The 25,287-nt window shown below is 42.6% G+C and overlaps 1 protein-coding gene across 1 annotated transcript in view; it reads right to left on the bottom strand.

Moving 5' to 3' along the window:
• Window positions 1–1,397: 1,397 nt before the first annotated feature.
• The window catches only part of ONECUT2 (one cut homeobox 2), a 56,142-nt gene continuing 32,252 nt past the window's right edge, over window positions 1,398–25,287 (bottom strand). The window contains exon 2 of the mRNA XM_036418327.2: window positions 1,398–13,411. Coding sequence (XP_036274220.1) covers window positions 13,125–13,411 — 287 coding nt within the window. The 3' untranslated portion in view covers window positions 1,398–13,124. The remainder of the gene's footprint in view (window positions 13,412–25,287) is intronic.

The raw sequence follows: 25,287 nt of genomic DNA on the forward strand, positions 1-25,287 counted from the left end.
TATTTCAGAAATTCCAATTTGCCAGATGTCATATAGCCTTTCATGATAAGAAGTTTGCTGGTACCATTTAGACTTTTGTTACACAAAATGACATAATAAAGAAAGGAAATAATTTAGTTTCAAGGAAGTATCTGTTAATGATATAATTACTCAGCTAACAGTCTTTGAATACTTAACCTTTCTCACCAGGTTCCCTGTTATAATCTGAAAATAAAATAAAACAAAACAAAACTCCCCTCTGCCCTAGCTGGTTTGGCTCAGTGGGGAGAGCAGACCAAAGGGTCCTGAGTTTGATTCTGATCAAGGACATATAACTTGGTTGCAGGCTCCTCCCCGGCTTGGGCCTTGGTTGGGGTTCATCCAGAAGGCAACCAATTGATGTGTTTCTCTCACATCAATATTTCTCTTTGTTTTTCCCTTTCTCTTCCACTCTAAAAATCAATGGAAAATTAGCCTCAGGTGAGGATTAAAACAAATGAAAAAACAAACAAATAAAAACTCCCCTGAATAGAAACTTAAGCTAAATGCCAAATTGAGACAAAGCAAAGAAAATGGGAAGAAACCATGAACTCTATAGCTTTTTGAAGAGGTCTTTCAGGCAGTGATAATGTAGGCATTGATGGGCCATTTTCTTGGTTCAGTAGCTGAGGTCCAGTCTGTCTCCTAAGAAAGATCCACAGCATGAGCAGTATGCATGGCCCCTGAGAGAGTGGCAGTGAGGTCTCCTTTTCCTTCTTGTGTTTTTCCAATCAAAGACCTGGGACTAGCTAAGATGTAAATTAGAAAGAAAAAAAAAATCACAGAAAAACCCATCCATGCCTTTCTTTGTTTTCCAAACAATCCTCTGCACAAATTATAGATGAAATAGCTAAGCCAGAATGCACAGGAAGAGTGATGGGGGTTGGTTTGGAAGAGCTCCCTGGACTGTGGGGTCTTGGACCCTTTACAGTAGTTAAGTGGGGAGGAAGACACCTTCAGCGATGGTGCAGGTGAAGCCAACAGTTGGCTGCCCTCACCTTGGCTGGTGGAGCCTAGCCTGGGGGAAGGTGCTTGCCTGCTGCGCCACCGAAGACTGAGGATTACTACTTTCTCTTCCTGCCTTTTCTGTAAAAATTGGGGCCTGCCTGCATGCTGGCATGTGCTCAAGGCCAAGGGATTCCGGAGACGTGCTGGGTGAAGAGGGAGTAAGGTTGGAAAGTTTAGGCCCAGCTCTCTTTAAAGCTGATAGTTATGGAGAACTCCTCCTAGAGACAACACCGACCTTCTAGCCCATGACCTTCCATTTCTCAGGCCGGCCCACATTCCCACCATGAGAGCAGGAGCAAAATCCAGGCCACACTGAGGTAATCCCACAGTTCTGTGTCTCCAAGGAAAAGGACACCCACGGGCACAAAGCATTGAGTAAAAACCCTTTAATAACAAAATAACATTCACGATGTAGCTACGTCAGTTGTCTGGAAAACTCAGCTTACACTTGATTCAACATATCACTTTCCACAAAGTCTAAAAAAAAAAAAAAGACATAGGATGGCATAACAAAATATACCTCGAGTTTCATATGACAAGACTTCTTGGCAAATCCTAGCGGACCAGACCCGTGCGTTGCTTATAATAAAAAGGGCAGGGCACCTTCATGCCTCAGACATTCCTCTGTTTACTTTGGATGGAAAATGCATTTGAACCTTGTAGATACTACAATACCTGCATCAAGAGGAATTGTTTGTGGGTTTGTGAGTGTGAAAACTTCACTGAAACAAATATTCGATTCGGTTTATTGTGGAAGAACACAAAGTTTTCTGAAAGATTAAACACGATTACAATCATTAACTGTCTTACAAAAGCCAACTTAAAATTCTTGTATCCATTCCCATCTTTGGCAGGTTAATAAGGGGAAAATATATATAAAAAAAGACTACTATTACAAAGCTTTCATTATCACCATCTCTCTACTTTATAAGGCAAAAAAAAAGTTTGTGTTATTAATGAAAATTAATTCCCAGCATTGTCTCATTGACAGGAAATATGAATGCTTTACTGTTGGTGGTTTCCAATGTTTTGCATAGCAGGCTGCTGCTTTCCCAACTCTGGGCTGCACTCTCCTATGCAAAGTGTGCTTGGCAGTTGATTTGGCTTTATGTCAACATTTTGGTTTGGGAAATAGGTATGAAACTGGAGAGTAGGTCTCAGAACCAAAATATAAGAAAGAACAAGTTTTCATTTGCAAATGAAAAATACTTTTTGAGATCTCAAGCCTCAGATAACTAGAGAGTTTAAAGCAAGATGGTTTTTTGAAACAGGAATTCAAAACTTCTTCCACTTCCCATTCAGGATAGATGTCGTATTGTTGGGCAGGAAAGAGCAAGTTAGAGTCCTCTCCATCTCTGGGGAAGAAGAACCACGATGTGGCTGCACAGGTGATGCTGTAGGGAATGGTCATCTATTTTTGCCCATATCACTGGAATAGTTGGTGGAGTTATCCAGGAGAATGGACAAAACAATAAAAAGCCATAGAATAATGATTGATACAGATGTCATTTGAATTTCTATTGGGCATTTGACCTGACAACAAAATACTAGAAGAAACCAAGCATAATTCAAGTGGTCACTCCCAAACAGAGTCAGGAGAGGTGAGAGCTGGATGGATTCACATCTCCATGCACATGGCTAGTTAGGTCTGAGGTCATGAACATAAAGCCAAAATGATGCCCTTTTGTGGAGACTGAAAATGCAGAGTTGAGTTGTTTTCAATGCTTGTTTCCAAACCCCTCTTGCACAGCATGAGACAGCTGTGTCACAAGGATCCCGGTTGTGGACAACAAGTTGGCTAACTCAAACTTGGAATGACTGTTCTCATAAAATTTGAACCCAGTTCAACAGACTCATTTTGAAATCCCAACAGATGTGAAGGTATTTTCGAGGTGAGATATCTCCCATGGAAACCAATATTACCACTGCCTGAGGCTGAACTGTGTATATTTTCACAGTTTAATGTATACACAACTGTTCCACAACCGCTAACAAATGATTGGCGCCCATGCATAAATAAAGTCCATTGAACCAAAGGGGAAGGACGATCTAGTTCAAAATGAAATGTTGCTATTAAGACCACAATGCATCACACTGCTAAGTTTTTAGCCTCATGCATAAACTTATAGCACACTGATTGGCAGTTGCTAATTATAATACTACACTGTTAACACAGAACAATTAATTGTTCAGACCAAGTAGCACAAATGTAGAAAATAATAATTTTTTTTCAACAGAGCAAATGAACACAGATTGTTTCTTCAGCAAAATATGAAACTGTAAACTTTGGGCTCATTCTGCAACTTTCCCCAATCAAGAATAAATAAAACCCAAAGGGGGAAAAAAAAGAACATACATTTTTTTAAGCGCACCTTTTCGTCTATTACAAAAGCACAACCTAAAACATATAAAGCTTTTTTTTTTCTTTTTTCTTTTTTTAAATCACAGTTACCAAAAAGAAACAGTGAATATTTATTACATACGCTATAATAACATTACTCTAAACACTATTATCTATGAGGTATATCTGAGAAAATTCGGTAAGGAATTGCGCGGTCTGCATTGCCAACATGCCCAGGGTTCATATTAAAGCTTTGGAACCGTGAAGAACTAGAAAAGGGAGAAGGACGGGGAGCAGAAGGAAGAGACAGAGAGAACCTTTGGTATTATAAATCTTGTTCTTTGCAGGGTTGCGTTGCAAAGCACCACAGTACAATAAGCCCACCAATTTACTGTATGGAGGCCCAGTTGAAGCTGAGGTATTCACAGGAAGGATTAAAAAAAGCACAGAGAGGTCCAGACTGGCTAAATCGTTGCTTTGGTTCAAGCAAGGCACTCGTCCCGTGGTTATGTCACACTTTGCAAGTGAAGCATGAGGCTGAGGGGAGATTGCTGAGGAGGGGTCTGCCAATTGGGGATGTTTTCTGTGTTCAGGCTGCCATCGCTCCCTCTAGGTTCCCTCTTGCAGGGGAGGTGGTCTTTGCTTAGAGGGGAGCACTCTGCTGCTGAATGCTCAGATCTCTGGTGGGCCTCCCAGGTGTTTTGAGACTTCTGTTGCCAGTAGGAATTGGGGAAGAAAACCAATGCAACGTGCTGTTTGAAAGGAAGGCCCTACAAGCCTGCCATGTAGAGGGAAGGTGGACCTTTCAGCTTGTCTGGACTGGAGGGAACTTTCGCACATCAGTCTGGTGCTTGGAAACCACAGGAAGGGGATAAGTGAGTCTCCTAAAGGCGGTCATCTGTCTTCTAAATTCCTTTACTTGCTACTCTGGGTCAAGGCATGCGCTGATTGATCTTTTTCTTTCTTAGCTTCTTTGTGTACATGGTCCCTTTAAAAGATCAAAGATAGCTACATCTCTATGTGAAATGCAAAATACTAGTGCTCAATAAAGAGCTGTACAGATGACAGGTGGGTCTTTGCATATGTCTCAGACCCATTTGGTCAGAAGCTGAGAATGATTCATTGGCCAACATGCAAGTCACTCTAATGAATGGACCTTAAGAGTGACTGAATTATGTAATGCAAAAATAAAAAATAAAAGAGACTAATTTTATGAGTAAGAAGGGAAGAGAGAAGCAACTTAAAGTAATCATTTCTTAACTTGCTTGTCTATTCCTCTAAAATTTTGGGTCATCTGTCATTTACAATAAATAATCCTTGACATAGGCTTAATGTTCTCTCACTAGAAATGAAATGTAAACACACACCTACAATTCCAGAAGAAAAGGCAAAAGCTGACTAGTAAATGTCACCTGTACAAATGGTAATCAAATTCCTTTTCTCTGATACCAACCTAAAATATCCATAATAATTAAACTCAATTGGCCACAAACAAACTCTCTCTTCCCATTGAATGAAAGTGTATGGATAGCACACTTCGTAATGGGAAACTTCAATTGTGATCACATCGGATCAATGTGTGCTTCCAAGGCAAAAACCTCTCGATGGGCCCTCATGTTTCAAGGCTGGCCACTTTTGTAGCAACTGACCATATGTGACTTCCTATCGAGGTTCTAACTAGACAAACACTGAAATGCCTCTGACTATTTTTAACCACTGAAATGTTAAGTGATAAGCCCGGGGCCTACTCCTTGCTAAAGGATTGCCACCCTGCTCTTTGCCAAGTGTGGCCTGTCTCCTGCAGGGGAAGCATGGAACACTGGAGCAGGAGGCCTTTGCCTCTGTGTAGTGTTAACTCCTCCAGGCCTCCGGGGGAAGGAGAGTGCTGACTAAATGATTTCTAAGCTCCCTTCTAGCTCTGCTGTTGAGTGGTTAGAGTTTCTATGGTCCAGTAATTGGAAATCTTGACCGTTTTAGCTCCATAGTAAGGACAAGGTCATGGCTAGGACTGAAGGCCACTTCCAACCAGACTTCTTCACCCATTTGGCATTGGAATTTAAGGAATCCAATTACAGCAGCATCTGAATTTGCATCCTGAACATGTGGCAGGGATGGGGGACAAACAAGAGAAACACAGAAAATATCCCTTCTCAAATTAGCAGCCGCCGTCACACAGGTAATTCTTTCTTTGGGGTATCTGAGCTGTGGCTGTACATACCATACATCAGAGAGAATAGTTAAAATTGTAAAAGAGCACAAGCAAAATGCAGACCGCACAGAGAAAGAAATCTTTGGTATCTTTGGTGTCTCAACACGATTAAAATTACAAATGGAAAAAGTCAGTGAGGTAGCCTTCTTTGGTTCTCACTAGAAATAGAAAGTTTTTCCTTTTTTTTTTCTTCTTTTTTCTGCTTTTTTTTTTTTTTCCTTTTCTGTTTTGTTGTTTTACACACACACATAGTTCATTCTTGGAAGCAGCTAGTGTAAGGGTTTCTCTCTTTTTGCAGTTACGATTTTTTAAAATGTATTTTTCCAGTTTCTATATAGAAGCCCCGAAATCCAGGCTGGTGAAGCAGGGTCTCGGCTTATGTTTTCTGAATGCACAGGTTCAAGTTGAATAGTCATTGCTTGTCCACAGACTTTGCTCTGTTGTTCTGACCGCAAACAAACTATAGTGCTCTCTGTTGTTTTAAATAAAAAATATAAACTATACAGTGCACCTTTCACAGGTGCTGAATAAGTTAAATAAATAAGTTACATTAGGAAGGCTCTGCGGGCCCCAATAACTCAAAGGTGAAGTTTGCCTGGTACCAGGTGAGGCTGCGAACTTAAATTAAATAATTTAATAATTGTTATTTAAACTATTTTCAAAGTTAATTCAAGAAGGAAACATACCTCAATTTATCTTTTTTTTTTTTTTTTCCTGTAACCTGTACTTCTTCCCTGTCTGTAACAGAATTTCACTGCTTTATAAAGCAAACTAACCTTCAAGAGATTGGTCTAGATTTTGATAAATAAGCACAAGGAGTAAAATCAAACTAAGGAAGGATGATTAAATAATTACCCACATCCTATACACTTCTGTTCTAAAAACTAATTAAATAAATTAATTACATAGCTGGTTGGGTCATAACCCAATGAGACAAGAAAAAAAATGTTTCTTTTGACTGTCTTCATTTTTTGATGGACATTTATTAACCTCTTTCAATAAAGTAAATGAAAGTAAAGCAGGAAATGATAACCTCTAAAACTTATGCTCAGAAAGACCATTTAGATGTGACAAGCATGAAAAAATAATCACCACTTCCCCCCCTCTAGCTAGCGTGGCCCCCACAATACCACGTCACCATTGTCTCAAACCTGGGAACCAGAGTCCACTTTTTCCCTACTAGTTTGCACTTTCTTTTGCTATTTTTTTTTCCTTTTTTTCCTTTGTTTCATTCTTTTTGCCCCTTTTCAGGTCTTTGGATTTAGCTTTAGTTATGAGAGATCCAGAATAAAGCTATTCAACCGAAGTAATCAAGCGTATGTATCATTCTTACACAGATGATTAAAGAACATCCAAGGTTTCTTGAAAGTTGAGTTTATCTTGGATGTGCCCAAATGAAGGTAATTCCAGGTGCACACAAGGAAGATGTTTCTCCCCCTGAACTTGAGTTCTACATGTTACAATAAAGAATGAAAACCATGTACAAAGTAGATGTACTACATACATGTTAAATGATCATTTAAAATGTATTTATTGTAACAGATGGAAGTAGATGTGTATGGCGATGTCTGCGCGCAGGTATCTGTGCACAGTCTAGACACGTATAGGTAATGTGTGTGGCTATAAGGACATCATGAGAATACATGTCGAAAGATGTATGTAAACCTGTATACATCCAAGCTGACAGACTGTGTGAGCTTGAGGCAGACTTATCTGCCCAGGTTTATGCTATTTGAAATGTCTGCTGCTAACAATGGGGCAGAGTGGAAGACTTCCATTGGATGACCAAACTCATGGCAATGTGTTTTTTCCTATGCTTGTTACCTGACTAAAAAGGTATTGCCTGGCTAATTCCAGTTGGCAAACTCAAACACTGGTAAGGAAATCTTGGGCTCCAGTTTTAACTTGCCCAAGACTGTCAGAGTCATTTTGGTATCTGAGAACAATGAGTATTTCCGGTCCTGTGGGATTCAATTGCCCATCAGCCCCTTTTATAAGATTTGTGTCTACCTATGTGAAGCCCTATTTTATTTTAATAATTATTTTTGTATTTTATAGAGCATTCTGAGACTTCCTAAAACTAATTAAACAAACCCTCCCTTTCTCCTGTCCCTGGAAAGAAAAACATAAAGGGTAGAAAATTGGCATTGGACATCCACATTTACAGCCAATTCATGAACTTGTGAGATCTTTACAAATTCAGGTGCCCTTTCTTCCTTTGGTAAGGACGTTGTAACCTTCTTGATAAGCAGGATCTCCTGCTCTTTTACAGGTGACTTGGTCTTAGTGAAAGGTACAAAATTATTAAGCTAGTCAGTCTCACAGGTAAACATTAGAAAGCTATAGGCACCAGCTCTCTTCCTTCTGCATCTACCATTTTCCCATTCACTCCCCACGGTTAGGCTAACAAGTCCAAATCATACAACATCAGCAGCAACAACAGCAAAAAGTCAGCTCTGATCTCTTAGGAATAGTGATAATTATGTTCCCACTACTTGTGTCTGGGTTTTGGTATAAACTGGGACCATATGTATCATCTCTTTTTCTCTACTTGTTAATAGAGTTTATTACTCTTTAATAACACTGGAACCCAGCCTGTTCTTTTTATATTTTTAAAAACTTCTACTATACAACTTCCTGAAAATCCAAGTTCACTGCAAATCCAACTTTCTGGAAATCCAAAGTGTACTGTCATGACACTATGTAATTCTATCAATATTTTCAAAAGTGGGGAAGTGTCCTCCTCTCCCTATCCAGATGGTAATGATTTTTAAAAATCTGTTCAATTTTAATTTATTGGCATTAATAGGTGGGTGCCCAGCATAGATAAGGTAAAATGATTGATTGTTTAAAATGTATTTATATTTGGCTTTGAAATACATTGTTTGACTTACAAACATGCATGTATATATGTGTGTATCAGATTTGCCTTCCTAATTTTTATTTTACTTTAGCTATGAATGAAAATTAGCTTGCATTTTCTTAGTCCATAATTGCCAAGATCCTGCAGAAAAAGATACTACAGAGCCACTGCTCTCATCTTTCCAAAGAAAGCATCAGGCTGGGTCCTTCCTGACTCATTCTCGCTGGTACCTATAAATGGTACAGCCTACACACTATTTTACATTTTGGAAAAGCCTTTATTGTTGGGGTTGAGTTTTTATTATTGTTGCTGCTTTACTTAAAAAAATATTGGCTCTTAATAAAAATTTCCTGGAATGAAAGAATTATATTCCCGGAACCAAAATCACATTGAAAACAAAAGTAAAGAACAAAGAAAAGTATTTTTCCACTCAATAGACTTTGGATTTCTGGTGCCTCAAAACTGTGAATTTTGGTTCAGGACTGTCCCTTCACACTGTTTCTCCCATTGCTGATGGCTGAGACATGCCTGGAATTTTATTTATTTATTTATTTTTTGATTGAAGAAATGGTCCCTAAACTATAACATGACTAAACAATTATTTTTTTCCTGAAGTTATTAATTTAAAAGTAATATTTAAAAATGGTTGAGGAAACTCATGGGTCAAATTCCATTACCTTTCAATTTTTTCCTTTTCAGATTTTTAACAAATTGAAATTCGGTAGGATTTACAATTTTGATACATAAATATATGATACACACATGTATTCATGTATGTACATAATGATTTTTAAAACACACATTCCTCTCTAGTATGACATTATCTGGTGAGACGTTTATGAAAAGTCCTTGGAGGGGAGTTCTTGGATTTTTACATTATGACCTCTTGCTCAGGTCACCAGGAACACAGAGGGTGTATGTGGCTACCCCTCATTTGGGCCAGTGTGGCAATCTCGGGCCACAAAGGCAGCCTCTTTTGGATTAGACATCTTCCAATGAAGCCAGAGACTGAAATGCTGAGATTTAGAGTTCCAAAGAATCACTAATCAAACCAAGCGGGCCTGGCTGCTCAATCTACTCTTGATAGAACAACCATTTCCACTGGCTACAAGTCACGAGGAATCATTCGGAAATATGCACGTTGAAATTCATTTTTATCAACCAATATGGAGTGTTCCTCTGCTGAAATAATGCTCTTTTTTGGTCATTTGACAAAGGAGACATGGAGTATGAGCAAGAGACAAAGAGACATGGAAAAGTCAAGGAACAGCCCAGGAAGGGTAAATGACAGAAGTCTGGGAGAGTCGCAGCTCCATGGCTGCTGACACTGAGAAGGGAGACCCACATGGTGAAGGTGAGAGTGGGACAAGGCAAGGGACTATGGGGCTCCCAGGGGCAGGACCCTGCTTTGTATTTTCTCTCCAGGACTGAGACCCACCCCCACCCCAACAACACCACCGCCTTACCCCAGAGCCAGCTGTGGTTATACACAGGCTTGTCTATGCAATTTGGTAATTACCACCCTGAGGAAACCTGATGAACCCACTGCAATGGGAGGTGCTTCCCCTTTAAGAAGTCCCTTTAGTAGATCTACTCACAAGGAGGATCTAGCACACCTGGACCGAGAAGCTCCTGGAGAACAGATTTCTGGGCTGGCCTCATCTCCATAACTGGTGGGAATGGACCATGGAGTCTTCCCTGAAGATGAGCACCCCACTGGCCCTGGCCTAGTTCTGGGGCGGGACGGGGGATGGGCCTCACCACCTTGATCACCGTTGAGGCATAGATTGGCGATGACTCCAAATACAAATAAAACTCATTTTCACTATGGATCCATTTATCAACAGCTTATCAAGGTGGCCCTTGACTTTCAACCTTTCCCAGGGTTTTCACAGAAATGTGAATACTCCAAGTCACCCATAGTGATAAATGAACTCTGGGATGGCATGAGAAATGAGCAAAATTCTGAACGGAACACTTAATTAGTGAAACACTGGACAAAAACAAGACATGAATTTGGGCAGCAATAATTTTTGGGGTTATCACCAATGTCAAGTTGAATCTATATATGTGTTCATATATTATATATATTTATATATATATCTTTCTTTAGAAATGCAACTTTACAGCTGATTTTTAAAAAGCTAATAGAAAAGTAGAAACTGGCAATTATTTTTACATGTTTCCCCCCACCCCCAAATGAAGCCCTGTTAGGATGTAGCAATCAAATGAGGCTGTCAATTCCTCTATAAACTCTTTGGTTCTGTGGCTTGGGCAAGGATGTGTCACCAAGACCCCTAACCCTGACCCTCACTCCCCTCCCCTCCCCTGATGATAAGACTGAACAAAGAAGGAACCTTAAGTCTAAGGGATTAGCAAAGAACATTCAAATGACACTATCATTCCCCACACTTCGAAGAGCAGAGAGAAGAGAGTCGTTCACTATGCCAACGTTTTAAACTTGGAGTCCATGGAACCTTTTGAGAGATTCCATATTGGGGTAGAAAGCCATAAAACAAAATGAAAGGGAAACAATAAAATCAAATAAATGACCCTTTCCTTTCGTTGCTCAGAACAAAATTGATTACCTTTATACAGATCAATGGTACTATTAGTATGTTAGCCAGGCAAGAGGAGATAATGAACTGAAACAAAAGGTGTGAGAAATCCTCATCTTTGGTATTGTAGCTGTTGAGGTTTCTGTTGCTCTGTTCCGTGTTCTTTTGAAAAAACTGCATAGGCACAAATTAAAGACAATCTTCAACTTTAAGATTACCGCGTGAGTTGTCAAATGAAGCAGCAGCCACTGAGGCGTTTTCCTTCCATTCTTGTCTCAACCCTTTCTTTAAAATCTGCTTCCAAAAAATGTCCCAAGAGGTCTGTTTGAACACAGTGTGTCTCACTGTATTTTTTTTTTTTTTTTCTGGCGTGCTTCCTTCTTCTTGGTGGTGATTTTCATTGATTTACATATTTACTTATTCACCTTAATGGGACAGTTTTGTTTGTTGCAGAAGTAGGTGCAGAAAAAGTTTCTTTGGTTTCGATTAAGTAATTCATAAAAAAAAGTCAGTCTCAAGTGTCTGTAAAGAATCATTGCAGCGTTTGGCTTGCTTTGAACACCCCTATGGTGCCCACGTGGGGCCATTCACTGGTAAATATGCACACGGTGACCTTCGCAATCTCCCAGAGTTCTGTGGGCGCTCTCCTGCTTGCTGTTGGAAGGTGACAGCCATTCCCCGGGTGGCTTGGCTGATGTCCTTGGCATAGCCTGTCTGCTCAGCCTGATGGTGAGCCAAATTGCAAGAGCTAAATGCCATTCGGAGTTGCAGAGGTTTTCTGATTTCTAAAAGTAATCACAGTATTTTTAGGCTAGAAAATGGCAAGTAACAAATGTCTTTGGTTTGCAGTATTCTGCTTCTTTGGTGTGCTGTGTTTTCTCCAGTTTTATTCAGCTGTTTTTCTAGGACAACTTAATAATGGAAGAGGTTTAGGACTAGATGCATAACATGTATGGCGATTTGAATTACTATTTTTTTCTTGTTAGAAAACACTGAAAACATCCCTACCAATGCGATGGACGAGAGAACAACCCAAATCTGAAAGAGTGAGAATGTGTTACGTGGTGGACAAAATGCACAATAGGAGGAACCAGGTGACTAACAACCAAGAAGGATACATTAATGATCTAAAAAAATCTAGATCTTTTAAAATGCTGCATTTGCTCCGTGTACCATAACAGTTAAATTGGCCTCCTGAGTGTGCGTCTGCATTATGTACAAACAGAATTTGTAGCAAACTACAAAATGTGCTTGAAGCCTTATTCTCAGTGATTCCCTAATGACTTCACAATCAGCGTCTTGGAAATCCAGAGGTGGTGAATCCAAAACCTTCCTTTCTTCTCTGTTTATATTTGTTGTGCTTGATACTTTGAGCTCAAGTGAACTGATTTGTTGTTTTGATGGATCCAAGACCATATTAGATTTCCAGGAGGTAAAGAAAAGAAAATTATAAACTGGACCAATGTAAAGCTTTCAAAACCATTCAGGAAAAGATGCCTGAGTTGGAAAAACAGGTCCTTGGGTTTGTTTGTTTTTAACTTCATATTTAATACTTGTGCTCAGTAATTATCATATCCGATGTTTTTTTGTTTTTTTTTATGTTATGGCTGTGAACTTTGGTGTATGTGGTGTGATGTGGCTAAGCACTTGGAAAGCAAATGAGGTCATTCTGGTTGCTAGAGTCTTCTCTTAAAGTAGCATCTTGGGAGCCCAAACTCAGGCGGAGTTCCCACAGTTACTCGTGAGAACTCTGGCTGCAAGAGGTTGACAGGACCCCAAGTGGGGCTGTTGACATTTTCAGCAATCCTGAGCTTGGCTGACACTACACTGAAATGAACTTGCTCCAGGAAGGCCCCATTTGGGTTTCTGAGATGCTCAGCATGCTCAGAGGACAAAGTCCGGATCAGCTTTCAGCTTGCACTCGGGCTCCATCGCCATTAAAAACAAAACAAAAAAGGACACCTGGCCTATGATTACAGCTAGAAGTTTCTTTTTGAGAGAATTGTGCTTTCAAATCACCAGTGAAGGGCCCCAGCTAAGAATCCAGTGTCTTTTTCCTTTGTGTTTTCTTTTGGTATGTGTTTTCCTCATTGGGAGGCAACTTGTGCCCAACTGAGAGTCCTTCCATCAGGCTTTGGTACAGGTGCTGGGGGTGGCCGAGGAGCCCCCGGTGCTCAGGTCGTCCTGCCACTTCTCCAGGCTGCGGCGCCGGGCATTCATGAAGAAGTTGCTGACGGTGGTGAGCTCCAGGCCCAGCTGCTGGGAAATGGTGATCTGCATCTCTTTTGACGGGCGCTTGTTCTCCTTGAAGATGGCGAAGAGTGTTCGGCGTTGGAGGTCAGTGAACACCAGGCGGGATTTCTTCTGGGAATTGTTCCTGTCTTTGTTTGGTTCTTGCTCTTTGCGTTTGCATGCTGGAAGGGGAAAGAGAGGAAGGAGAGAGTCAGTCCTGGCTCCCGAGAAGGTGATCTATTGAAAACATCGACAAAGTCAGACCAGGGGATGTAAACTGTTAAACTTTATTGTCTAAATTGCCCAGCTGTCAATAACCAGCCTTCCCAGTTCCTCTCAGGGCGACAGAAGGCATCAGTCAGTATGAGGGGGGGAAAGAAGACAGAGGGGCTGTTTTCCAGTCTGGTTTGGAACTATCATAGTTGCTTTTTCTACCTCGCCTTCACCGCCCCCCCCCCCGCCCCCTTAAATTTCTTTAAATCAGGGGCTGGGAAGGGAGTGAGGACTCCAGGTCCTCAGGGGAGACTGGTTAGGCAGTTCCTCTTTCATATTCATTCTTGAGAATTGTTACAACTAATCTGAAATTACTTGGAAGTCAAAACTTAAAAAGTGCATGATGTTTCAAAATCAAAGCTTCTACCTACATGCTTAAAAAACCTGTTAACAGAATGAAATTAGAGGTGATAGAATGATGGTATCATCTCGACCTAAATCCTCTTCTTCCAGACTTTTGAAAATTTAAGAAGAAAAAAAATAGGGAGGGAAAGACTATGAAAAAAATGGTTTAGCCTATTCTAATTTGGCTGGTCTGAAGTGATGCCCATACAAGAAGACTAGGGCTGAGGGTGGTGGAAGAACCCAAAGTTAGAATGACAGGACCTCATGGTCCTTGGTAGGTCAATTAGTATGTGCAGTCTCTGATTTAGCAGATGCGCACACATCTGGATTGACATCTGCAGCCAGGACATTCATTTATGTGTCACTAAGTCTGCCTTCCCGTACGAGTTCTCAAAGGCCGGGATCAGGTCTGTGTGATATTCCCGATTGGCTCTTTCTTGGGCCATGAATTTATTTAACATAAATGAAGGCTTGGGAGGCTGATGACAAGTGGTGTCCTGACTCATTCAAGAATGTACACTTTACAAAACAGATTTAGTCTCAGAAAAGTGACCTGTAAGGGTTAAATAACGAAGTGCAGACATATTGCAAATTTTAACATGAGAACACGTGTTAAAAGTCACTGGTAAGAAATCCCAGCTTGCCCAGGGATGCTGGATAGCCTCAGCAGAGTTCATTGGAAAAAGCAAGAAGCACAGCATCCAGCACCCTTCCCCGAAGCAGATCCTGCTGTCCATTCTGGCCCCAGATTGAGAATCTCCTCGTGCCAGACTGATGCTCCCCCAAGACCAGCAGTTTGGGATGCTGCCGGTGCTTTTCCATACTCCTCAAGCTGGTTGCATTCTTAGGGAGCAAAGTGCAGTGGGGCTGCTCTCCAATGCCGGCTGAGGGCCAGGAGAACAGCCTTCAATCTGATGGGTTTTAGGATTCTAACCTGAGGACCAACAACCCTCCTTGAAAAGATATTCTGGAAGCTAAACTTCCCCCCACCTAACAGACCACCCTACCTGGTGGATGCTGGGTGCTGTCTCCTATAAAGCAATGCCTCCTGACATAAATAAAAAGTGATGACATTTTACTCTGTTAAACTCTTTCTTCCTGACTTTTCCTTCTTTCATTTTGAAAAAAAAAAAAAAAGTAATCTTGCAATCTTTGAATTTTAAACACACACACACAAACACATGCACACACACTCACACACACACGCACACACGTTTCCACCGAAAAGCCTGTTCTTGTGGGAGGTCTGGACTTTTCAGACCATGCTCCCCTGGAACGGAACTCAGAAAAGGCTGAAACAGGGGACAGGTTTCCCAGTAAAGATTCCCTTTTTGTTTATCCCTGTGAGGACCTTACATTTTTGTTGAATGATGCATGTTTGCCATAATCTCATTCTCACATGTACTCTCTCTCATCTAATCTCAACTCTTTGACAGCACTGCTTCCAAACTTTAAGGTGCACAGGAATCACCTGGGAAACTCGCTCAAATGCAGACTCTTAACGCAGGCAGCCTGAGCCAGGGCCCGAGCATCTGCATTTCTAACAACCTCCCAGGTGATGCTGCTGGTCCACATGCCTCAGTTTGAGGACCAAGCCTCTACCTGATTTCTAAAATCTCAGAGGAGCACCTTGAAGGAATGGAAAGTTCCAAATCTGGGCTCCTTCATGGGACCTGGGCAAATTCCTTAACCCCTCAGTGCCTGTCTTCCTGACCTGAATGATGAAAATAATGATGCTCACCTCTATAGAGGCCTACGTGAGTAACATTACGTGAATGCTCCCTCCCCATCTTCCCTCTCACTGGAGTAACCCAGCAATCCTGAGGAAGATAAGCAGGCAGAATTGTTTTCATCTTAAAACAAAATAAATGGAGACCCAAGGGTAAGGGATTGACCTGAGATCATATTACAAATTTGCTGCAGACCCAGCGCAAGAATCCAGTTCTTCAGTGTCTCCATCTTTCTCTACAGAAACGGCCCCCGTGCTCTGGGCATTAGGCTCTGGGGATTCCACTATGTGGGGTTCTGGAACCTATATTCTTACATATCTCCTCGGGCCCCTGAGAGACATGGGAGCCAGTGTACTTGAGCACATTGCCACCTCAGGTCCCCAGACTATTGTTTCTGCCCAACCTTCTGGGACAGCTGGTGCCAAGCCATCATCTGTGGGATTCTGAGGAAGCTCCCTGATAGCCAACTCTGGGCAGGTATCTTCTTCTATAAACATTGGCCGAGACCCTCTGTCAATTCATGCTCCTTTGAATTAACAAAACAGCCTTCAGTTTTCATACTAATACTGACCATTCTGCAGATAATGCTTTATTTGTGCTTTTAATGGAGTGTTTAGACAGTGTTGGCAGCTTCACATTGCCCAATCAGTGGTAATATTTGAAGATTACATATGGAGTATCTGAAGAGCACACACACACACACACACACACACACACTCACACATGTCAAACTTAACAGAAAATGTTAAAGGCTTACTACAGCAAACTGCAGAGAAAGAACAGAGCAGTAGATCCATGTATGCCTTCCCAAGAGCTGCCCAAAGCCACCGGATGCCAGGCAGTAGCCTGCGGTCTGCAAATGTACAGTCTGAGAGCCCCAAAATAATGAGGCAGTAGGTATATAACCTGCCCAGTTCTTACCTCTGACAATGCCATCCACAATTCCTCTTTATATTTTTTATGCTACAAGGTACTTATTTCTCCACATTTCAAAGAGCCAGGTTGCCCACCACTTCTGACAGTTACAGAAATAACAAACACTAACAGTATTCACCCCATGATTCTTGCCCACAAAAGCAGTTGGTCAAGGACTGAAGGAAAATAAAAAGAGGGAGAGCTTTTCCTGGTGCGATTCCATCCTATGCATCTGTCCTGGGGAACAGAAGTTGTTTATCTCTGTCCACCTTCTCTCCTCGCTAAGTGCGTGCTCCCACCCCATGGAAAATTTGATGGACAGAGACATGAGCTCTCTCAGGCCCCAGAACTATTTTTTTCAGTTGTGAACTCAAGGTTGACAAAGATGGCCACTTTAAGGTGGATAATGATGAAGAGGGGTGCCGATTATCTTTCTGAGTGACCAGCTTAGGGGCTGGTGCAAAGGATGAGCTGCACATTGCTGAAGCAGAGGCAATGGATTGTGAAGGCAGTCCACTGACAGTTAACACTGGCAACTCTGGAAATGTCTGGACAGCTCAAGGTTTCCTTTAGTGGCTTTGAATAACACCCCCTGTGGTCTTATGGTTGCAGTGTGGTTCTGGGTCTGTGCATCTTTGTGGACAGCACTTAGTAGCTGAAAAGGAAGATGCAGAGTCAGAAGATAAAGAGGAAGATGTAAAACGCCTAAGTATATCCAGAATGTGTTCTGCCCTTGAAAGTGTTGGTAAAGTTTCACAAAAAAAGTTGCTGCTAATGAAGAAGATGATGTGGAGGAAGATGAAGAAGAAAAAGCTGGAGAAAAACCTCCAGTAAAGGAATTTGCACAAGACACTCCAGCCAAACACAAAGATCAAACCAGAATGGAAAGACTCAAAACCATCAACACCAAGATCAAACAGTCAAAAATCTTAAAAAAAAAACAAAACAAACAAAAAAAAAACAGCAAAGAACAAACAAACTCCTAAAACACTGAAAGCATTTAGTTCTATAGAAGACATTACAGCAAAAATACAAAGCAAGTATAGGAAAAATACATTGAATAATCCTGGCACTACTGGTAAATTAAGCCCAAAGATGGGGAAAGAGGAAAAGGAGAGGTATAGTCCATGCTGAGCATTATCAACAGTCCAGACTGAAGTCTTCTATTTTAATCCCAATGCCTTTTCCTGATTTACTACCCACCCATGCCCCCTTCCAGGCTAAAAGCAATCTCACCTTAATCTCCTAAAGCACTTTTCTTCTGACTGCTGTGATTCAGTGAACTTCTTTTCCTACTCGTTCATTTGCCTCACCTCTTTGACCATGTTTTAAACACCGTTGTTTCTCCCTAGCTGCTCAGAAAATACTTGAATGAATAAAAAAATACACCCAAAATATAAACAATAAAAAAACAAACAAAAAAAACAGGCCACAGTGACTCAGTTGGTTGAGCATTATTCTGTGCACTGAAAGGTTGCCTGCCTGTTTGACTCCTGGTCAGGGCACATGCCTGGATTGTGGGCTCCATCTCTGGTAGGGAGCGTGTAGGATGCAGGCAATCAATGTTTCACTCTCACATCAATTTTCTCCCTTTCCTTTCCTCTCTCTAAAAATAAAAAATATTAAAAAAACAAAAACATTATACTCTACAGTCAAATGCCCACTTCTAAAGAGTTAGGAAAATCCCAAGTAGCTCCCAAAACCCAGGAATGTGTATTAAAAACCCAACAGATGGTGGGTGCTCTGCATTGGTGAGGGTGGGTTCATCTCTGCCAGGTTCCAGCTACTCCAGGAAGGCTCTGCCACTAGAAAGCATGAGGCTACTTGAGTCTACCTCTCCTCCCTCTTATAGGATAAAATCAGAAGGGCACGTATAGGTTGATACTTAATATTACACGATGGTGAGGAGGGGTTGTGGATGCTGAGAGCCCTCAGCTACCTCCCCTCCTCTCCACAGGTAGTGGTCTCTATGTGGGCCATGGAGGTTTGAGAGCTCATTTCTGTTTTAAAGACTAGAAGAAACCATTTGTTTATCTACAATGAAGCTCTCTACCCAAGCTATAGTGCCTTCTCTGTTCCCCCAGCCCCACCTCTTTGAAGCAGAAAGAGCATCAGCACAGATGGGGAATGCTGGCTGTTTTCTATGGACCAGGACCTGGGACAGGCAGGTAGATATGCACAGGTAGAGGCATCCATGGTTAACAACAAAGGGTCAGTTGGGTACTGCTTGAGGAATCCAGGTCCAGGTCATGGATAGACACATTTTTCAAACTACTGGGTTCCCAGGGTGAAATAAGAGGGAATTCCCTCCCTCAAGATCTTGAGAAGCCAACTTGCCTCTTCCCTCCTGGCCATCATGCTCTTCTCCCTCGGAGGGTCAGAAATAGGATAAAGACAGAGTGTCTTCAAGGACGTGCCACTTCCTGTAGCTGATCTTTCAGAACAAGGAAAGACACTAGTGGCCTCCAGCAGTGACCTTTCTCCTGCCTCCCGCTGGGCCCCTACATGGTCAGGCTGCTCCTGGGCATCCTAAGGAATCCAGCTGTCCTCAAGCACCCAGAGTAAATAGCCACAGCTCTGTCCAGCACCTGTATATGGGCAGCATGAAGATGTGTGGTTGGGCATGAGGCAGTTATAAAGCCAGAGAGACTCACTTCAGAAGAGGGTTGGCTTGATTTGAAGAGAGGCAAGGTGGTGAGAGACATCCCCGGGGAAGGAGGTGAATGCTCAGGAGGCCTCAAAACATGATGTACTTTGCTTTCCTTGAACTTGCAGGTGGGGAGAAGCCCAGATGCTGACCACAGAGGTTAGTAACCAGCCTGTCAGAAAAGTCTGCTTTCCCCCCACCACTAATTTTTAGTCCTATGACAAAGGTCTTTTGGTATTTGCATGCTGAGGGTTGCTGGAAGCCAAGGCATCTTTTGGTGGGGAGGGGAAGGGAGAGCAGAGTGGTAGGAAGAAGCAAAGAGGGCTACTCCTGCCTGCCTCAGATTCCCCTTTGGTCTTTCCTGGAAGGGCTTGTGTCTGTTCTTCAGTTCTCTCTCTCTCTCTCTCTCTCTCTCTCTCTCTCTCTCTCTCTCTCTCTCTCTCTCTCTCTTTCTCTCTCTCTCTCTTGTGTAAGGGAGACAGTATCTGATTGGTTCTGTGAGGCAGATGCAGGCTGGGGGTTGTCCTGAAACCACACTTCATATTACACCTGGTGCCCCAGTGCTGTGGCCAGAGAGATGCCCAGGGGGAAGGCGAGGTCAGTGTCCCTGGAAAGGAGGGGAATCCCTCTCCACCAGTAAAACAGATGTCAGGTGAAATGATCAGCCCTGGGCATGGGATTCAGGCAGAGAAAGACCTATATTGGAGTTGTTTTCAAGACCCATGGAAGACCTGCTGCTCTCAGCCCTAGACCCCTGACACCTACTGGCTGGTACTGACCAGGTTGGTTGAAGTCTAACCCTTGCTAGACTGTCTGCCCCCTACCCCAGGGGAATTGATTTAGTTCTCTGTAGTCTTTCTGCTCCTTAGCATGAATAAGAAGAAGCTTGGAGAGGAGGGAGCAGAGGGATCTGAGACTTACAGGAAGCAGGTGTTCCCAAGGGGGCAAGCAGCCCTGAGGAGGGAACTGGGGCAGACTAATTGCAAAATTGGCCCCAATTCTTCCCTCCTAACAACTATCCCCCTGCAGTGTGACTGCAGCTCCTCCCAGCACAAGGGGGAGTTTGTTCACCTTTCCTGTGGATCTGGGTTGGCCTGATGATTTGCTTTGGTCCACTCAATGTGGCAGATGTGAGTATAAAAGTTCTAGCCCAGGTCTCAGAAAGCAATGTGCTTTGTTCACACTCTGGGGATGCTGTCTGGCCAGCAGGAGACAAACTCAGGCCAGGGTGGGTCAGTGGCTTCAGTAGCTAACTGCAGGCACAGGAGCGAGTCCAGCTAAGACCACCTCAGCAAGGTCTGGATTGGCAGAGTCAGCCAGCTGATCCATAGACTCCTGAGCAAGAATAAATGTTCATGGCTATATGCCACTGGTTTTGTGGTTCTGTGTAATGTAGCATTATTGTGGCCACAGAAAACTGATAGAGAAGCCAAGAACAACCTTTGCTTTCTGCCCAGCGGGTGGGTCAAATGTAAGTTAACAAGCCTCAGTCAGACATTGAGGCCTATTGCAAATTCCATGTTAGCCACTTATCAGCTGCATGACCTTGAGCCTCAGTTTCCTCATCCATAAAATGAGGATACTAATGCTCACACTCTGGACATTAAGAAGCTAGCTATAATGCTCGGTATATAATAGGCACTCAGTAAATGTAAATATCCCTTCATAGAAAAAGGAGAAAGATGAGGCTAGGAATTCATAATTAGAAATTACTTCCAATACTTCCTCAATGGTAAACTGTCCAGAGGGCTAACGGACAAGAAAAAGTTAAAGATTTTTGTTTTCATTGTAAGGTTGTCTCACAGCCAATTCCCAGCCTTATGAAAAGGTAAGACTGTGATGCGTTTTCACATATATGTCAGAGATCCTAATAGGTTTTGGATCACTGGCATTTCTGAACATCACTAATTTATGTCCAAATACAGTCTACATATGATGGGTATTGTTAGCCCCTCATAAATAATGCACAAGTGCTCTATCCTCCTTGCATTCAGTAAATACTTTCCCTGAATAGTTCAATGTGATCTTGCCATGGAGCAGGGGAATGAAGGGGAAGGAAGTCATCGGGGTGTGCATTTGTCAGCGCTGACACTCAGCCTCCGAGTATATGGCTTTGGAAACTCTTCCTAATGAGTCTCATTTCTACCTTTCAGCCTGAGATCCTGAAGGTGCCCTTTAACAAGAGCTAGTGTGAAGGTGGAGAGTGACCCTCTCCAGCAAGGAGGGCACACACACAGAGGCTGGTATTGTATTGAAAAAATGAATTACAAAGTAAGTTCTCATGTGTACATCCAGCCTTATTCCAAGAAACCTGTAGGATTTTGAGGAAAAAAAAGAGGAGAAATCAACTCTTTGGACTTGCCTGCTTTGAAGAGGTGGCCCTTTGGTACCGATAGAATACCGAGCCCTTCCTCTGAAACAAATTTGCATGTTCAAGAGTTTTTAAAAAAAATAGCAAGGTCCCTTGCATTCAAATAGAGAGAAAAAAAGAGTTACACACTGTTATAGTACACTAGAGGCCCGGTGCACAGATTCATGCACAGCTGGGGTCCCTCGGCCTGGCCTGTACCCTCTCGCATCCAGGAACCCTTGGGGGATGTCAGAGAACTGGTTTCAGCCAGATCCCCGCAGGCCAAGCTGAAGGACACCACTCATGCACAAATCTGTGCATGGGGCCTCTAGTATGAATATAAGATCTTTGGTTAATCTTATCCTGCCCTTTCCCCTCCCCCCTTCACTCTGAGATTCATCAGTCTGTTCCTGTTTCCATGCCTATGGTTTCCATTCCTGTATTGAGTGTCTGCACCCTTGTGGTCAGTGTGTGTCATAACTACTGGGTGAATGGTTAAACTGTTGGATGGTCACTTAGGCTTTTATATATAAAGATATTCACTGTTCAGGAAGCCACTGATGCTGATATATCTTAGCGATACAGAGGTGGGTGTTGGTCCACTGCTACAGGGGACATGGAGAGGAGAGTTCTGACATGAGACTTGGGACTCAGGCTCTAAGCATGTCCATCGGCCACTGAGGGTCAGAGGGTAACAGGAACACTGATCCCCATTGGGGAGGTAGAATTCTTGATGGAAGCAAAAGGGCTGCAAGGGACATGATTTTTTCAACTCATGATTTGATTACCTTGTGCTCTCTAAAATGTAGAAGCTATAAATAGTTCTCAGATACTTTGCAGTTTTCCCTGCTTCTCTGTGATTTCCTGAGCTTATTGTCAAAGCCACCTTGGTCCAGACTACCATAGAGATTGTACTGTGATCTTGGCTCCTGAGAACTAAATTTGAACTTCACTCTCCTTCTCCAACTGACCCTGGCCTGAGCCTGATGGGAAACTTAATGGCTTTGTCTCCAGGTTGGGAGCTGGCATTCCTCATGGACCAGATGCCAATCCACTCAGCCACTGTAGCCAGCGCCATCCAGACCAACATCTATTAGGGAGACCAAGGACAGAGACAGGGAAGACACACCACACAAATGGACTTGGAGCCATTCTTGGTGGTTGGGTTTCATCCCTCTTATTGCTCCCTAATGACTCTGAGTGCAGCCAAAGCCCTGGCCAGACAAACCTCTATGCCATTTGGCAAATTATCCTGGACATGTGGAGGGCACTCAGGTTGAACAACCTCCATGCCAGCGAGAGCTACTGCCGGACTTCTTAGAGCAAACATTGCTGGTAAGGGGGTAGGAGGAGGGATGCGGGAGCTTGAGGGAGAGAGGAGAAAGAGAAAAGGAGAAGGCACAAGAGAGCAGGGGCACTTGTTCTGGGATAGTGGAAAGGAGTCATGTCCCAAGTGCAGAGCTGGCAGAAGCCCAGTGGGCTTGGTTTATTATGCTCCCAGCAGCCTCCAATGCCCGAAGCCACACATTGGCTTCATTCTGACCTGGGGCAAATTTCTGCCTATGTGAGTTCCCCTGCAGCACCTTCTTCCTCTCACAAGGATGATCAATGATAAACTTCTGCTGTCTCTACACCCCCACCTTCCATTGCCTTCACTCAGGTTTTGGGAGGATCATAAGCAGGTTGGTCAAGACAAGTGTTACAGCAACTCCCCAGTGTGTATTTATTATCAAATGAAAGTCAGCCACTATTCTCAGTTTTGGTGCCTCAAAGGGGAAAGCAAGTTTTATTTCCTTCCCTATTTTTACCTTCACTGCAAAGCCATTGAAGGGAGCTCAGGAAATGAGGGTCCTTGGATGTCTGCCAATTTGCTTATACAGAGGTAGGCCTGGAAAAGGCCTAGGGTGGCCACAGAAAGCGCATCTCCCAGCGGAGGGCACTAGGCCTCTGCATCTCATGTTGCCTGAGCTCCTCTAGGGGTCCCTTCCCAGGAAGTTCTGCTGAGCACTGGAGCTTGCATGCCCAGCACTGATGTGCCTTCTACTTTGGCTTCCCTTTCAGCGGAAACTCTCAGAGAAAAAGGGGAGCCCCAAGGAACTGGTTTCTAATAGCTGATATTCCAGGCCAGCTGGTAAAAAAAGAAAAAAAGAGGTAACACGATTTCCCAAACACTGCCCACAGGTAGTCAGTGGCAAGCCCTGAGAACCCAAATACCCTCATCTCTAATCCATTGGGGCTTTTACTCCCCACTTGACCATTAGAATAAATCTCTCGGGGCTCTAAGTCTGAATTCACAATTCCTGGTAGTCTATTCTGCCTATGTGGAAGCCTGGCAAAGGGACACCTTTTGTTCTGCCACAAAACTGCATTCCTGCAAGCCTCCCAGGAAGTCCTGAGTTGATAAAAACACACTAATTCTGGATAGGAACATCTGGCTTAAAATGGCTAAAACAGCCTGGTGCAGCCTCTCCTTACCTCCCACTAAAATCATCTCAAAGACCTAGAACAGCAATTTTCAACCAGTGCGCCACAATAATTTTTTAAAAAGGATATAGGATCTGCCTTTATGTTAAAATAGATTTTTAATATTGATTCTTAGAGAGAGGGGGAAGGAGATGTAGAGATAAAAACAAAGATGTAATAGTGAAACATTGATTGGCTGCCTCCTGCACACCCCCTACTGAAATTGAACTGGCAACCTTATGCCCAACAAAAGGGATGATGCCCAACCAACTGAGCAACACTGGCCAGGGCACCATTTGACCATTCAACTGTTTGGTAGCTGTGATATGCACTGACCACCTGGGGCAGATGCTAATGCGCAGGCATGGAAAACATGGAATAGACTGATGAATCTCAGAGGGAAGGGGGATGGGGGAGGGTGGGAAGAGATTAACCAAAGATCTTTTATGCATTTTAGAGGCCCGGTGCATGCATTTGTACACTGGTGGGGTCCTTCAGTCTTGCCTGCAGGGATCAGACCAAAATGTGCAGTCCCGCATCCCCTAAGGGATCCTGGATTGTGAGAGGGTGCAAGCCAGGCCAAAGGACCCCACTGATGCATGAATCTGTGCACCAGCCCCCTGTATGCATATAAGCTCTTTGGTTAATCTCTTCCTACTCACCCACCCCTTCCTTCCTTCTGTGATGGGGTCTTTCTAGTAAATATTAGGACCTAAGGAAACATGAAAAATAATGGAAAACCGAAAAAGAGACCATCACCTGAAATAAGAAGAAATTCATCTGAAAATATCCTACAGAAACTTAAAGAACATTTTAGAGAGTCATTTGGTATCTCCACATGATGCAAAAAGAGATGACTTCTATGAAATAGGAATAGAAAATGAGAAGAAAATAGAACTCTCTAAGTAACAGTATGTAATAAAAATGGTAAGATAAGAGATAGATTAAGAAATTTTCAGGCAAACGAATAAACAACACTGGAGGACATTAAGAACAAAACTGACAATGCATGGGTAATGCTAGAATTTATGAAGTTTAGGTGGTTGTCCTCTGGGAAGGTAGTTTCAGTTATATAATGACTCAAAAGTATATCTATATACTTTTATGAAAAGAAAAATAACTGAAGACAATCTCCAGCTCACCTGGAATATAATTAAAATTAAAAACTCAAGATGTGATGTTGTCTGAAAGAAGCATTGGCCAACAGCCCCATGTGACTGGGCTCATCCCAAACATCCACAGGAGTCTCATTACACTAACAACACTTAAAAAAAAAATGACAGCCATCCTAACATATGTGAGGTGATAATTTCATTGCAATTTTATTTATTTTTT

This window comes from Pipistrellus kuhlii, unplaced genomic scaffold (genome assembly GCF_014108245.1).
Source record: "Pipistrellus kuhlii isolate mPipKuh1 unplaced genomic scaffold, mPipKuh1.p scaffold_m20_p_6, whole genome shotgun sequence".
Lineage (NCBI taxonomy): Eukaryota > Metazoa > Chordata > Mammalia > Chiroptera > Vespertilionidae > Pipistrellus > Pipistrellus kuhlii.